The sequence below is a fragment of the Carcharhinus amblyrhynchos genome, chromosome 18, assembly GCF_965287045.1.
Source record: "Carcharhinus amblyrhynchos chromosome 18, sCarAmb.v2.hapA, whole genome shotgun sequence".
NCBI lineage: Eukaryota > Metazoa > Chordata > Chondrichthyes > Carcharhiniformes > Carcharhinidae > Carcharhinus > Carcharhinus amblyrhynchos.
The window spans coordinates 26,157,552-26,173,481 of NC_137341.1; the positions used below are offsets into that span (position 1 = coordinate 26,157,552).

Genomic DNA, 15,930 nt, shown 5'->3' on the forward strand with positions numbered 1-15,930 from the left:
TTGGAAGGGGAGACAAGAGACCTAATCTGCTAATGCAGATAAATGTTATACTGAAAGTACTCCATTCAAACAATGTGATAATTAATCAGTTACCTCCCTCACCTTGGTGTTGTTGGACATAATTAACCATTATATAGACTTTTGTGTTCACAGCCTCATCTAGGCCATGAGTCTCATTTAAGTGGTGACAGATAATCTATACCATCATGAATGCATTAATTTCATTGCTGTGTATGTGCACCAGTGAACAATAGAAAATGTATCCAGTTTTTTCCAAAACACTGCACCACCTTGTAACTGGTGAGGCAAGAAGTGATTGAGTCCCTAAGCTTATGGACCATATGCTACACCAACTTGCATTTATGGTGCAAGTATTTATTTAGAATAGTCAAAAGACGTTACACATAAATGACAATACCATGTGTAATGAAAGGATATCAAATGAACATGTTGCAGGACAGCAAAGTGACTTGGTTGTGGAGTGGAATGCTAGAGGCTGACAATTCAGAATAGAACCTTTTCCCTTTGAGCCATGTGTTCAATCCCCTATAGATAATAGGGCAGCTGAGGTTCTGCTCTTTAATTTCTTGTTCTCAACTAAACAACTTTTGAGTTCTGAGATTTTTAAGTATTCTAAATCAAGACTTTTCTGCATTGATCAGAGGTGTAGCAAATGGGTAAATATTTGTCCCCGAATGGTTGTGAAACATTTTTACTAAACATCCTTTTGTCTTAGACTGGTCCCAGCCTACTCCACGTGGAAAGGATAAATTGGGAGAAATCAACTTTAAGCCAAATAATGGATGAGGGAAATTGGGTTCAGCTGAAAAAATTAGTTAACTGGGTGTGTCAGGAATCAGGCATTCAAAAAAAAACTATTGTTATTAAACTGTAAGAGAAATAGTAAATTAAGGATATTCTAGGGTTTGTACAAATGAGTTCCTTTGTGCACACATTTAGTATGTAAGAAACAATGAATTGCAGATGCAGAATTAGAGGGTTTGACGTACCTGCAAGATGGTTAGCCTGAAGTCTGGGGTAAACTTGGCAGAAACTGAAATGTGGGAGGATGGTAACTCTAACTAGCACCTCAACTGAGCAACAGATTTGAGAAATATGTTAGGACATACTCACGAAAGTACATGTTATAAATCTAAACTGCACATATAGCAGTTGAGACCACCTCTGCCATAACTTTGTCTATTATATCTACTTTTCAGATCATTTCTGTAATGACTTGCAATAAAATCCTTGACAAATGTTTTAAATCACTTGGCTGTAGCTTATGCAAACTGCTGCAAGTATTGGAAGTAAAAAACATGTATTTCCCTCTATTACACTCCCAACTTTTGCACTCTGCCAACTCTGTGGCTGAGACTGTCCATGGGGATTGGTGATGTCAAATGAAAAAAAGTGTAAGTATTGGAGTATGAACCCCTGGTGTTGTTGGACTGAATGGTTTGTTGCATTAACTTTGTAACAATATTGGTAATGTGCAAGGTGGGTTGTAGGGCTGGAGGAGTTGACATCATGGAGCAACTTGAAATTAAAGATGAATATTTTAAAACTGTACCAGGAGCCAATCTACATCAATGGGCAGAGATTATAAGTGAATAGGACTTGATGTGAGTTAGGGTATGGATGGGCAGTAGAGTTTTTGAGATTAAGATTACGGAGGATGGAAAATAGGAGGCTGGCCAGGGGTGCATTGGAATAGGAAAGTCCAGAAGTAACAAAGGCATGTATAAGGATTTCAGCATAAGTTGAGTAAAGGCAGAGAAGACTGGCTCAATTGCAGAGGTGGACAGAGAAAAGGCATCATAACTTCAGGTTAAATGGGCCACAGGTTTGGTTCAAGCTCAAAGGAAAGGGATGTAGTCTAGTTGTAGAATGGAATTTGTGGCAGGGATTGAAGACCATGACTTTGGTTATCCCTATATTTAGTTGAAAGAAATTTCTGCTGTCCCAGGACTATTTAATCCCACTCTATATAAGTATGAGAGACCTCTGATTCAAAGCACACATCAACACATCTTGGCTGATCAGCTAGCACCAGGTGAGGTTGAAGAATTCCTCTTGTTTTGCAAGAGTGGACATAATGTGTTTTCTGTAGAGATGACTGAGGTAAAAAATTATAAGTAAGTGGGAACACTTGAACTGGTAGATTGAGCAGAAAACCCAGGAAGCCTTGGAAATGGATTGCATTTACCCCAGAATGCAGCAAGACAGGAGAGGAGATGACTGAGCAAGTGTGTTAATGGCCCATGGGGACATGTAGGTCAGCGCTGTGTCCGCATTTACAAAAATCACAGGCAATGATGGTACCACTGATCACAATTGTCAGGATTATCCAAACAATAAATAAGCAGCAGTCAGCACTGATTCAGAAAAGGGAGCTCCTGCTTTTAAAGTAATAAAGCAAAGTAATACTATCAAAAACTGACATTCACTATATGACTATTTAAGCTTAAAACAAGGTTCAATTTGATGGTCTACTGTTTTGTTGGACTGGACAGATCCTATGAGAAGCCAAGGATAAGTCTAGCAGACAGAAGTGAGTACCAGACATTTATTAGAGATTTGACAATCAAACAGATTGATTAAAAAAAATTACTCTTGGACAAATGATCCTTTGATTATTTTCTCTGGTTAACTGTGCTGGCATGCAAGCCTGGAACTGGTATGACAAGATGAATTGTTAACGATTTTAGTCCTATTTTTGAGGTGTGTTATCATTGAACTTTCAGGAAACGTGGAGTTGAGAAGTATTCACATTTCATCCATTTAAATAAGCAATATGATTACAGATAGTGTCCTTACTTTTCGTTCTGGAGGGCATCACCGCAGAGTTAAATCTTGACTTCAGATGTACAATAAAGTGTACTTTCTAAAAGGAGTTAGTCGATAATTTTCAGGAGAAGACCCTCCCTCTCTCCCTCCCCCCAGCCTAATTCCACCCCACCCAATTCCTGGCCCCTGCTGCATATTTACAGTTACAGATCTTTAATCATGATGATAATGAAATGAGAGCATGGCAGATATAGGACTCATGTGTTGGCTTGATGGCAATAACAATCTGATCACCATGTGCCAATGACATTCTTTGCTGGGCGATACATCTCCATTTCTCACCACTCAGAGACTTGACAGTGGGTAAACCTGAGGTTTAGTTTATCTGTTCCCTAACCCCCATCTCACCCCAACTGGTACATCCCCTCTGCTGAAGGTGGGAATTGCATTAATGGAAAGTTCCCTCGGCAATAGCGGCTGTCCGCTGGCCAAAATCTCATCTTCCAACATCTAACAGGATAGGAGAAGCAGAAAACCTGGCTGATATTTTTGCACAGCTTAGGAAGACAGAGACAAACTGCTGCTTCAATTAGTTAGCTTAACATAGAACAAGGATCAAACATAAAATCCACTTGGTCTGAAAAACTCAAGAATTAGGTGCTGCTACCACGTACTGATCTATACTGTCCAGTGACCAAGAGGTGACACAGGTGGCCTAATTCTTCATCTTATGCCAAAAGAAGGAGAAGGCGGAGAAGACTGGCTGTCCTCCAAAACCCACTTGCAATGTCTCAATTAAATTTGAAGCTGTCCAAATTTACACACATGAAATTTTAGATAGTTTGCAGTTACATAATCCTTTACTCTTGTAGAAAATATTTTGAATATGCAGTAATGTATTATTGTGGATGGCTTGCTTTGTCCAAAGTGACGAAAGATCATCTATCCAAATTGTTGACTTCATTTCCTTCTTTATGGATGCTGTCAGACCTGCTGAATAATTCCAGTACTTTTTGGTTGTCATTTCAGGTTTCCAGCAGCAGCAGTATTTTGCATTTTAGTTATGTTTCTTTGCTTCTCTGGTTCAACTGTAGGCTGCTTGAAATCAGGCAAATGGTCAAGCAATGTCTGATCCAGTATTTTATCAATTTCAGTTTCTTTCCGCAGGAAACACCAAACTAAGAATGCAATTCCAGCAAGGCTCAGAGGAAGAACCTTCCACCAAGGGTTCTGGTAATCACTGCCTAGTGACTTGTCCACTGTCCAAACCCGATGACTTGCCTTACTGGTGCTAAATTTTATGGCTCTATCATCACTATCACCACTATCGCTTTTATCATCCTTTGGTGAAGACTTGTTGTCACCCAGAGTTGCAGAGAAGAAAGCTTTTGCTGCATTGTCATTCCTGAGAAAAGTTTGAACAAAGGCAAACCAGAAATTGTAGGTTAAACTGCCCTGGAACACAAATCACATTCATTTTTTTCCTTTCTCCTAAAGATGGTTCTCAGACTTGATCCTTAACCAATAACGCAGATCTGTCTTAGTGTCAGGGTTAGGCTGAATTTGAATAAGAGCAATAGGGGCAGAAGTAGGCCATATGATCTCTGGTGTGGGAGAAGTAGGTTTCAGTTTGTAAGGCACTGGTTTCAGTACTGGAAAAAGTGTGGGCTGCATGATTGCGACAGCCTATATCTGAACTATGCTGGGACCAGTTTTTCTATAAACCACATAATAAGGGAAGTAGAGAGGGTTTTAAACTAAATGGGTGAGTGATGCGGTTGGTTCTGGAAAGGGGATATGTAGACTTATAAAGCAAAAGGATATGGCAGCATTACGTGGCAGCTATTTAGGTAATGATACCCAGAGTGTGATAGGAAGGGACAGAATGTACAAACATCAAAAAAAAGTGGCAAACAGAGTTCAAAGAAGAAAAAATAGCAACAAGGCAAAATTAAAGCGCTTCACTTAAACGATCATAGTATTCGGCACAATATAAATAAACTAATGGCACAAATTAAGGTTAATTGGTATGATCTTAAAGCCATTAGAGACATGGTTACAAGGAGATCAAAGCTGGGAATTAAATATTTAGGGATATGTGACTTTTGGTAAGGATAGGCAGGAAGGAAAGGGTAGTGCTGTAGCTTTGTAGTATAGGATGGAATAAGTATGATAGCAAGAAATGATCTTGGTTCAGATGATGTAGAATCCAAATGAAGGGGGGCAAGATTTAACAAAGGGAAGACAACACTGGTGGGAATAGTCCTTAGGCCCCTAACAGTAGCTATACCGTAGGACAGAAAACAAATCTGAGATAATGAGGGCATGTAAAAATATAATACTTTAATCATGGGGGACATGATTAAAGATCCACATGAAGACATAATCTTCATGTGGATTGGGAAAATGAAATTGGCATAGGTGGCCATGAGGAAGAATTCATGGTGTGCATTTGGGACAGTTTCCTACAACAATATGTAGTGAATCCAACCAGGACACAGGCTATTTTGGGTCTGGTACTGTGTAATGAGACAGATTTAATAAACAATCTCAAGAGTAAAAGATCACTTTGCAAACAGTGATCTTAACATGGTAAATTTAGCACTCAGTTTGAGAGTGAAAAACTTGGGACAGAAACAACTGTGCCATACTTAAATAAGGGTATTAATAAAGGAATGAGGGCAGAATTGGTTGGAGTAGACTAGCAGAAAAGATGGTTATCAGCAATGGCAGATACTTATGAAAATAGTTCATGACTCACAACAAAGATATATCCCAGTGAGGAAAAAGGGTTCTAGGAAAGGGATAATTAGCCAAGGAAGTTAAGGATAGAGTTAAACTGAAAGAAAAAACATCCAACATGGCAAAGATTAGTGGTAAGACAGGGAAAGTTTTAAAAATCAACAAAAAAAAAGCCAGAAAAGTGAGTGGTAAACTACCAAATAATATAAACATGGACAGTAAGAGGTTCGTTAAATAAATAAGGGAGAGCCAAAGTGAACACAGGTCCCTTAGAAAATGAGAGTGGGGAAATAATAATGTGGAACCAGGAAATGGCAGAGGAGTTAAGCAAGTACTTTGTGTCAGTCTTCATGGTGGATGATACTAATAACATTCCAAAAATACTAAGTAATCAAGGAAATAAATGAATAACTATCACTAGAGAAAAGTACCAGGGAAACTAATGGGGCAAAAGACTGATAAATGTCCTGGACCTGAAGGGTTGTGTCCTCAGCCATTACAGGAAGTAGCTACAGAGATAGTGAGTGAACTGGTAGTAATCTTCCAAGAATCCTTACATTCTGGAAAACTCCAAGAAGACTGAAAAACTGCCAAAATAACACTCATTCAAAAAAAAGGGAGGGAGACAAAAATCAGGTAACTGTAGGCCAGTTAGCTTAACAACTGGCATTGGGAAAACATTGGAGTCCATTATGAAGCATGTAAAAGCAGGACATTTAGAAATGCATAATGTCATCAAGCAGAGTCAGCATAGCTTCATGAAGGGGAAATCATGCCTGAAAAATTTATTAGAATTCTTTGAGGTGATAACAAGCAGGATAGATAAAGGGGGAACCAGTAGATGTAATATGCTTGGATTTCCAAAATGTTCAATCAGGTGCGTCACCAAAGGTTGCTTAATGAGATAAGAACCCATGGTTGTATATTAACATGGACAGAAGATTGGTTAATTGATAGACAGAGTTGGGATAAGAGGGGTATGTTCAGGATGGCAACCAAGAACTAATGGAATGACACAGGGATCAATGCTGGGTCCACAATTATCACAATATGTATTAATGACTTGAATGAGGGAAGTGAATGTACTATTGCCAAGTTTGTAGATGACAAAAATAGGTGGGAGCTAAGTGGTGAAGATGACACAAAGAGTTTACAGAGAGATTTAGATAAAGCGAGTGGGCAAAAACTTGGCAGATGGAATTTAATGTAGGAAAATGAGAGTTATATACTTTTGTAGGGAGAATAAAAAACTGAATATGATTTAAATGGAAAAAGACTGCAGAAAGTTGCAGTACAGAGGGATCTGTGGGTCCTCATGCAGGTTCAGTAGGTAATGAAGTGTTGGCCTTTATTTCAAAGGGAATGGAGTATAATAATAGGCAAGTCTTCCTAAAACTATACTCTGGCACGAGTTAGACCACACCTGGCATACTGCGAAGAGTTTTGGTTCTCTTAAGGAAAGATATACTGACATTGTAGGCAGTTCAGAAATGGTTCACTTGGCTGATCTTGGGTATGGAGGGATTTTCTTATGAGGAGAAGTTGAGTAGGTTGGGCCTATACTCACTGGAGTTCAGAAGAATGAGATGTGAAACATATTGGATTCTCAGGGGGCTTGACAGAGTAAATGCTGAGAGGACCTTTCCTTTTGTGTGAGAGTACATGACCAGAAGGCATAATTCCAGAGTAAGATGTTTCCCATTTAAGAAGAGATGAAGAGGAATTCCTTCTCTAAGAGGTTAGTGAATCTACAGAATTCCTTACTGCGGAGGGCTGTAAAGGCTGGGTTGTTAAATATGTTCAATGTTGAGAAAGACAGATTTTTAATCAGGAAAGGGATATGGGGATAAAGTGGGAAAGCGGTATTGAAGATTATCATATCAGATCAGTCATGATCTCATTGAATGGTGGAGCAGGCTCAATAGACCAAATGGCCTATTCCTGCTCTTTTGTCTAATGGTCTTACTCTACTGAATCTCTCCTAATAGGACAGCACTCTCTTGACAGGAAGCCTTTTAAGTCAATTATATCCTTCCTTAGGTGAGGGGATCAAAACTGCACATAATCCTTGAGGTTTGGTCTTACCAAAGACCTGAATAATTGCAGAAAGATTTCCTCACTCTTATATTCAAATTTTCTTGAATGACTGCTGAAGTTTACTGGTCTGTGATAACTCACTATTGAAGTTGTTGCATCCAGATAGAAGAGTTGTAGACTCTTTCATCAATAAGTACAGCAAGTAATTAAAAATGGACTATTTACAGGAAGGGGGAAATTTCACAAAATTGCATAACTTCAGATAGAACAAATAGTACTTTAAGTTCTTGCTATAGTTTACTGATTCGAACCACACCATCTGCTATCATGTAATAAAACTCTCAGCAGCTTGAGTTTATTACCATAACTTCATATATTACGAGCAATGGGAAAAATGTTAACTTGGAGATCTCAAAAGCTACTTCTGATGCACTGATTATTTTACAGGAGCAACTTCAAGGAATTTCCCAGCCAGGCTAATTCATCCATAGGCAAAATGTAGCCAATGAAGATCCCTTAGCTCCATATTAAAAAACAAATTGATCCCACGTAACTTCCTAGGTGCCATCAGAAATTAATCTAACATTTATATCACCGTGCAGGGGGAAAAGTACTCAGAACCATCACCTTACTCCATATCTTCACTGTTCTAAGATCAAGGCTTGTTTCACCGTATCTCGAACTAATTTTTCTGAAAAACTGAAAAGTTGAACTCTCTTTCTTTCTGCCTGTATGTGAACGGGGTTTTTTTTAAAAAACTCCCCTCAATGTTTGCATCCAGTGACAGAAGACTGATCTGGACTTGCAGCCTGATAAAGTACTTGTATGAAATTTTCCTGTGCAGTCCGAATGTTGCGAAGATGGTTATATTGTCAACCTCTATCACCAAATAGCACACGATGAAAATAATTTACAAACAGGGATAACTGTAGGGCTTGAGGGTAACGCAAAATCAGGGAACAGGAACGAGCTTTGCACAAATTGCAGTTCCAAGGTCGCTGATAATTTCACGATGTTGGGTGTGGGTTGCAAAAAAAAAGTGGCCGTTCGTGTTTTTAAAAAGTTTAAACAAAAACATCAAATCATTATTAGATTCCTGTACTTAATGCCCACTGATCCCAATTTGGACCTTCAATTGTATGAGTAGCATTCGCAGGGTCCTGGAAGTCACTGTGAGTTGTGCTGGAGGGGGGAGTCAGGCAGGATGCACACAGCGGTTCTCCTGCTTTCCCAAACCACACAACACGAAGAACCATCCCCACAGGTTTCGCCCATAATCAACGCACCTCCGTCGCACGATGCCGGTGAAAGTTACTCCCAGCCGGTGTCGGGCTGAGGACGAAGGGATCCCGAGAGCCCGCACAAGGCCCACACCAGTCGCCGCCATCATCCTCATCCCCACAGCAACGCACCCGGTCCGCCGGCTCAATGATTCCGCCTGACACTGCAGCAGGATGTGGAGATGCCGGCGTTGGACTGGGGTAAGCGCAGTAAAAAGTCTCACAACACCAGGTTAAAGTCCAACAGGTTTATTTGGTAGCAAACGCCCTACTTTCGGGGCTCTGCCAAATAAACCTGTTGGACTTTAACCTGGTGTTGTGAGACTTCTTACTGCAGCAGGAAAGCGGCCACTCAACAGTCAGTAAATAACAGTGGTTGCGGCCAAACTACTCTGACATATAATTCGCCCTCGAATCTCCATTCCAACATTTCTTACAACGTTTTGCGATTGAAGTTGAATAATCGTTTTAGCAAATTAGTTACCCAAAGTACAAACACCGATGGGCAAAAACCATAAGGGAGCGGTCAGTTACAACGACATAAAATGTCCAGGAATAATGATTATGGCAAATCGGAGTTCCACGGATGTTAGAAATCGGAAACAAGAAGTCGAAAATGTCGTAAATATTCAACAGACATTGAGGAACATTTAGAAGTAGAAGCAACATGAACATTTTACATCTGTGAACCTTGCTCAGCTGAAACGTTGAATAATTATGAAGTGCTTGGAAAGGTTAGTCATGGCACGAATCAATCCCAGCCTCCAGGACTACCTGGATCCATTACAGTTCGCTAACCACTGCAAGAGGTGCACAGCAGATGCTATTTCCCTGGCCCTGCACTCAACCCTGGAACACCTAGATAACAAGGACACCTACGTCAGACTCCTGTTTATTGACTACAGCTCAGCCTTCAATACTATTATTCCCACGAAACTCATCTCCAAACTCTGTGGCCTGGGCCTCAGCACCTCCATCTGTGACTGGATCGTGAACTTCCTAACTCATAGACCACAATCAGTAAGGATAGGCAACAACACCTCCTTCATGATCATCATCAAAACTGTTGCCCTGTAAGGCTGTGTTCTCAGTCCCTTACTATACTCGTTATACACCAATGACTGTGTGGCCAAATTCCCCGCCAATTCAATTTTTAAGTTTGCTGACAACACCACCGTAGTGGGTTGGATCTCAAACAATGACGAGACAGAGTACAGGAATGAGAGAGAGAATCTGGTGAACTGGTGCGGTGATAATAATCTCTCCCTCAATGTCAACAAAACGAAGGAGGCGTAAAGGAGAACATGGCCCCTGTCTACGTCAATGGAGACGAAGCAGAAAGGGTCAAGAGCTTCAAGTTTTTAGGTATCCAGATCTCCAACAATCTGTCATGGTCCCCCCAAGCAGACACTATATTTAAGAAAGCCCACCAACGTCTCTACTTTCTCAGAAGACTAAAGAAATTTGGCATATCAGCTATGACTCTCATCAGCTTTTACAGATGCACCGCAGAAAGCATTTCTTCTGGTTGTATCACAGCTTGGTATGGCTCCTGCTCTGCCCAAGACTGCAAGGCACTACAAAAGATCGTGAATGTAGCCCAATCCATCACGCAAACCAGCCTCCCATTCATTGATTCTGTCTACACTTCTTGCTGCCTTAGCAAAGCAGCCAGCATAATTAAGGATCCCATGGACATTTTCTCTTCCACCTTCTTCAGGAAAAAGATACAAATGTCTGAGGTCACATACCAACTGACTCAAGAACAGCTTCTTCCATGCTGCTTCAAGTTTTGACTTACCTTGCATGAAGTTGATCTTTCTCTACATCCTAGCTATGACTCTAACACTACAATCTGCACTCTCTTGTTTCCTTCTCTATGAATCATATATTTTGTCTGTATAGCATGCAAGAAACAATACTTTTCACTGTATGTTAATACATGTGACAATAAATGATATCAATTTTGTGTTTTCTGTTCAGATTGATTTGATGTTGATTTATTACTGTCACGTGAATTAGTATACAGTTAAAAATATTGTTCCTTACGGACAAAGCATATCTTACATAGAGAAGGAAAGTAGAGAGTGCAGAATGTATTGTTACAGTCACAGCTAGGGTGCAGAGAAAGATCAACTTAATGCAATGTAGGTCCATTCAAAAATATGATGGCAGTAGGGAAGAAGTTGTTTTTGAGTCAGGTGGTATGTGTCCCCAAACTTTGTATCTTTATCCTGACGGCAGAAGTTGGAAGAGAGTATGTCTGGGGTGTGTGGGGTCCTTGATTATGTTGACTCCTTTCTGAGGCAGTGGGAAGTGTAGACAGAGTCAATGGCTGGTTTGAATGATGGACTGGGTTTCGTTCATGACCCTCTGTAGTTTCTTGTGGTCTTGGATAGAGCAGGAGCCATTCCAAACTGGGATATAACCAGAAAGAATGCTTTCTATGGTGTATCTGTAAAAGTTGGTGAGAGTCATAGTGGACATGCCAAATTTCCTTAGTCCTCTGAGAAGTTCAAAGTGTTGATGGACTTTCTTAACTATACTGTCAGTATGGTGGAATCAGGACAGGCTGTTGGAGATCTAGACACCTAAAAACCTGAAGTTATTGACCATTTTAACTGAGTCCCCATTGATGTCTTCCACTAAGCTCCCTTAAGTTGATGACTATCTCCTTCATTTTGCTAACATTGAGGGAGAGATTATTGTTGTCGCACCAGTTCACCTGATTTTCTGTCTCTTTCCTGTAGTTTGTCTTGTCATTGTTTGAGATCTGACCTACATTATCAGCCAACTTGAAAATTGAGTTGGACATCAGAACATAAGAAATAGGAGCAGGAGTAGGCCATCTAGCCCTTCGAGCCTGCCCCGCCATTCAATAAGATCATGGCTGATCTGAAGTGGCTCAGTTCCACTTTCCTGCTTTCTCCCCATGACCCTTGATTCCCTTGCCTACCAAAAACCTATCTACCCGTGTCTTAAATATATTTAGCGAGGTAGCCTCCACCACTTCAACGGGCAGAGAATTCCAGAGATTCACCACCCTTTGAGTGAAGAAGTTCCTCCTCAACTCCGTTCTAAACTGCTCCCCCCTTATCTTGAGGCTGTGCCCTCTAGTCCTGCTGTCCTTTCTGAGCGGGAAGAATCTCTCTACCTCTACCCTATCCATCCCCTTCATTATCTTGTACGTCTCTATAAGATCCCCCCTCATCCTTCTAAACTCCAATGAGTACAGACCCAGTCTATTCAGCCTCTCTTCATAGTCCAACCCCCTCATCTCCAGACAGGGATTAGGGCACACAGTCATGGGTATATAAGAAGTATAAAAAGGGGCTGAGGACACAGCCTTGTGGGGCACTAGTATTGCAGTTGATCATGGAGGAGGTGTAGTCCAGGTCTGAGACATTCAAGTCAGTACTGATTGTGATCTGTGGGATCACAGGAAGTTGAGGATCCAGTCGCAGAGGGAGGATCCGAGGCCCAGGCCACAGAATTTGGAGTTTTGCAAGCCTAAAGTTTAAGGCTGAGCTGTAGTCAATAAACAGGAGTCTGATATAGGTTCCAGGGTTGGGTGCAAGGCCAGGGAGATTGCATCTGCTGTGGACCTGTTGTGGTGGTAGGTGAACTGTAGTGGATCCAGGCAATCTAAGAGGCTGAAATTGATTTGTGTCACGACTGACCATTCGAATCACTTCATAATGATGGATGTCAGAGCCACAGACCTATAGTCATTTGGTGCCAGGATGATGGTTGTCTTCTTGAAGCAGATAGGGACCTCAGATTGGTGTAAAGAGAGATTGAAGATGTCTGCGAATACTCCCACTAGCTGATCTGTACAGGATCTAAGTGCTCGTTCAGGTAGTCCATCCAAGTCAGTCGGTTGACCTACATGGGTTGACCTGCGAGAAGGCTGTTCTGTTATCTGTAATGGTAACCTCAGACACAGGTTCATCTGAGGCTTCCAGGGTAGAGGACATGCTGTTGCTCAAAATGACCATTGAATGCATTGAGCTCATCAGGGAAAGGTTAATTGGTGCTGGTGATTTTACACGCCTTCATCTTGAAGCCTGTTATGTCTTGAAACCTTGCTGTAGTTGGCGAGAGTCCATGTGGCTAGCCTGGGACTCTAGCTTTGTCTGGTCAGGGCCTCCTGACTTGGATGCCTCAGTCCTGGACTTCAGCAGGCAGTGGATATCCCTGTTCACAGTAAGAAATCTCACAACACCAGGTTAAAGTCCAGCAGGTTTATTTGGTAGCAAAAGCCACTAGCTTTCGGAATGCTGCTCCTTCGTCAGGTAACTTCTTCACTCAAAGGGTGGTGAATCTCTGGAATTCTCTGCCCGTTGAAGTGGTGGAGGCTGCCTCGCTAAATATTTTTAAGACGTGGGTTGATGGGTTTTTGATAAGAGAGGGGATTAAGGGTTATGGGGAGAGGGCGGGAAGGTGGAACTGAGCCACAACAGATCAGCCATGATCTTATTGAATGGCGGGGCAGGCTCGAAGGGCTAGATGGCCTACTCCTGCTCCTATTTCTTATGTTCTTTCTTATGTTCTTAAATGTGAGTTCTGTTCACAAACAAGGCATATAAAGACACAAAATCAATTCATAAGATATTGGTCAGAATGCGAGTCTTTACAGGTAATCAAATCATAAAGGTAGAGACAATGTGAGTGGAGAGAGGGTAAAGCACTGGTTAAAGAGATGGGTATTGTCTCCAGTTGGGACAGTTAGTGAGATTTTGCAAGTTCAGGCAAGTCGTGTGGGTAACAGATAGTGTGACATGAACCCAAGTTCCCGGTTGAGGCCATCCTCATGTGTACGGAACTTGGCTGTCAGTTTCTGCTCAGCAACTATGTGTTGTCGTGTATCGTGATGGCCACCTTGGAGAACACTTACCCGAAGACCTGAGGCTGAATGCTTGTGACCGCTGACGTGTTCCCCAATGGGAAGAGAACACTCTTGCCTGGTGATCGCCGAGCCGTGTTCATTCATCCGTTGTCATAGCTTCTGTAGACTATCTGTACTTGTCGTTGAAAGAACATCTGTTTAACCTGTGCTTAACCCTCTCTCCTCTCACATTGTCTGTACCTTTAAGACTTGATTACCTGTAAAAACTCGCATTCCAACCATTATTTTGTCACCTGACAAAGGCGCACTGCTCCGAAAGTAGAGACTTTTGCTACCAAGTAAACCTGTTGGACTTTAATCTGGTGTTGTGAGACTTCTTACTGGGTTTACCCCAGTCATGACTATCCCTGTTTATAGTAAGAAGTCTCACAACTCCACTTCATGACTATCCCTGTTCATCAAGGGTTTCCAGCTGGGAAACACGCGGATTTCGAACGTCGGCATCTTTTCCTATTTCAACTTTTTATTTCTATTTTGTTTGCGTAACACGAGCTGCGAACTCACTTTCCGATGTGGTGATTTAGCGTGGCCTGTGCACAAAGCCCCCAGATTTAAAGTGCAGGGGAGCAGCTGTCAATCATGATGATTGACAGGTGGGTGGGTTCCTTTGGTCGGCTGCCCCAGGGTCTGCGCATGCCCGATGTTGGCGCTGAGCGGCGCGCGCTAGTTTGGAGAGCGGCGCCATGGTAACTAGGCCCGAAGCCGTGGCGTGACTCGAGCTCGGGATGATACCGGTGTTCAGCCGGGCGATGAGCAGCGCGGTGGGCCGGCGGCTACAGGTCCGCCAGGTTTTGTTTGTGGCAGAGAAGAATGACGCGGCCAAAAGCATCGCGGAGATCATGTCAGGTGGCCGTTTCCGGAGGGTAAGGGGATTAAACATTATTTTCCAAGTAATGGACTCTGCGTATTGTTTCAGTTAAGAAGTCTCACAACACCAGGTTAAAATCCATCCTTTGGGGTTATTATAATTTCGGCATCAGTCATAGAAGAAAACAGCTTTCTAACTACCCAACTCATCCTTGTTTCAACTGCTTTTTCTTTTGAGTCTAAGTTTATATATTAGAGTTAGATTGTGGAAACTTTGGAGGATGTGGATTGTTAGCATTTTTGTTTTTTTTATTCATTCGTGGGACATGGGCATCCCTGGTTCGCCAGCATTTATTATGATGTGGAGGTGCTGGTGTTGGACTGAAGTCAGCAAGGTAAGAAATCTCACAAGATTAAAGTTCAACAAGTTTATTTAGTAGCACAAGCTTTCGGAGTGTCACTACTTCAGGTGAGTGAGGACTTGTGTTCACAAACAGGGCACATATAGACGTAAACTCGATTTACAAGATAATGATTTTGACACTTTCCGTGCCTGCTGGGCACCGCAGGGGCTGGTGTGTGTTATAGACCCTTATAATCACATTTTGATTTAATGTTTTAAGTTTCCTTTGAACTTTGGTTTCTGTTTGGGCCGTTCCCCCCCCCCCCCCCCCCCCCTTTGGGGGGCTGCCCCTCTTAATTTGTCCCTAAGTTAATTTGAGTTCGTTTTACTCGTTTGGCACATGAAAAGAACTACAAGATAACAGTTGGAATGTGAGTCATTTCAGGTAATCAAGTCTTAAAGGTGCAGACATCGTGAGTGGAGAGCGAGTCAAGCACAAGTTGCAGAGGTGTGTATTGTGTCCAGCCAGGACAGTTAGTGAGATTTTGCAAGCCCCGGCAAGTTGTGGGGGTTACAGTTAGTATGACATGAACCCAGGATCCCATTTGAGACCTCGTGAGCTGAACTTGGCTATCAGTTTTTGCTCAGCGATTTTACATTGTCGTGTGCCATGAAGGCCACCTTGGAGAACGCTTACCCGAAGATCAGAGGCTGAATGCTCGTGACTGCTGATGTGTTCCCCAACTGAAGGGAACACTCCTGCTTGGTGATTGTCGTGCGGTGTTCATTCATCTGTTGTCGTAACGTCTGCACAGTCTCCCCACTGTACTATGCTTCGGGACATCCTTCCCTGCATTGTTCTGTCTGGAGACAATACTCACCTCTTCAACTTGTGCTTGGCCCTCTCTCCACTCACGTCTGTACCTTTAAGACTTGATTACCTGTAAAGACTGGCATTCCAACCATTGTCTTGTAAATTGAGTTTGTGTCTGTATACGCCCTGTTTGTGAACACAAGTCCTC

General features: G+C 42.0%; 2 protein-coding genes across 4 annotated transcripts in view; one reads left to right on the forward strand and one right to left on the reverse strand.

The window, feature by feature from the left end:
• Positions 1–2,555: 2,555 nt before the first annotated feature.
• On the reverse strand, positions 2,556–9,015 carry uqcc4 (ubiquinol-cytochrome c reductase complex assembly factor 4). Its single transcript, XM_080206610.1, has 2 exons — positions 8,856–9,015; positions 2,556–4,195 (listed from the first exon to the last, which is right to left on the reverse strand). Exons 1-2 carry the CDS (start codon positions 8,963–8,965, stop codon positions 3,811–3,813), a joined length of 495 nt encoding a protein of 164 aa, XP_080062736.1. The 5' UTR covers positions 8,966–9,015; the 3' UTR covers positions 2,556–3,810.
• A 5,396-nt stretch (positions 9,016–14,411) lies between these two features.
• Positions 14,412–15,930, forward strand: part of top3a (DNA topoisomerase III alpha) — a 32,542-nt gene continuing 31,023 nt past the window's right edge. For all 3 annotated transcript variants that reach the window (XM_080206616.1, XM_080206614.1, XM_080206615.1), the window contains exon 1: positions 14,412–14,621. In XM_080206616.1, coding sequence (XP_080062742.1) covers positions 14,484–14,621 — 138 coding nt within the window. In that variant the 5' untranslated portion in view covers positions 14,412–14,483. The remainder of the gene's footprint in view (positions 14,622–15,930) is intronic.

What these genes read in the sequence shown, in the direction of transcription:
- uqcc4 (XM_080206610.1), bottom strand. Translation starts at nt 8,965, where the DNA reads ATGAGGATGATGGCGGCGACTGGTGTGGGCCTTGTGCGGGCTCTCGGG. An exon ending in ACCGGCATCGTGCGACGGAG is followed by an intron (nt 4,196 to 8,855) that starts GTGCGTTGATTA and finishes AACTTTTCTCAG; the next exon opens with GAATGACAATGCAGCAAAAG.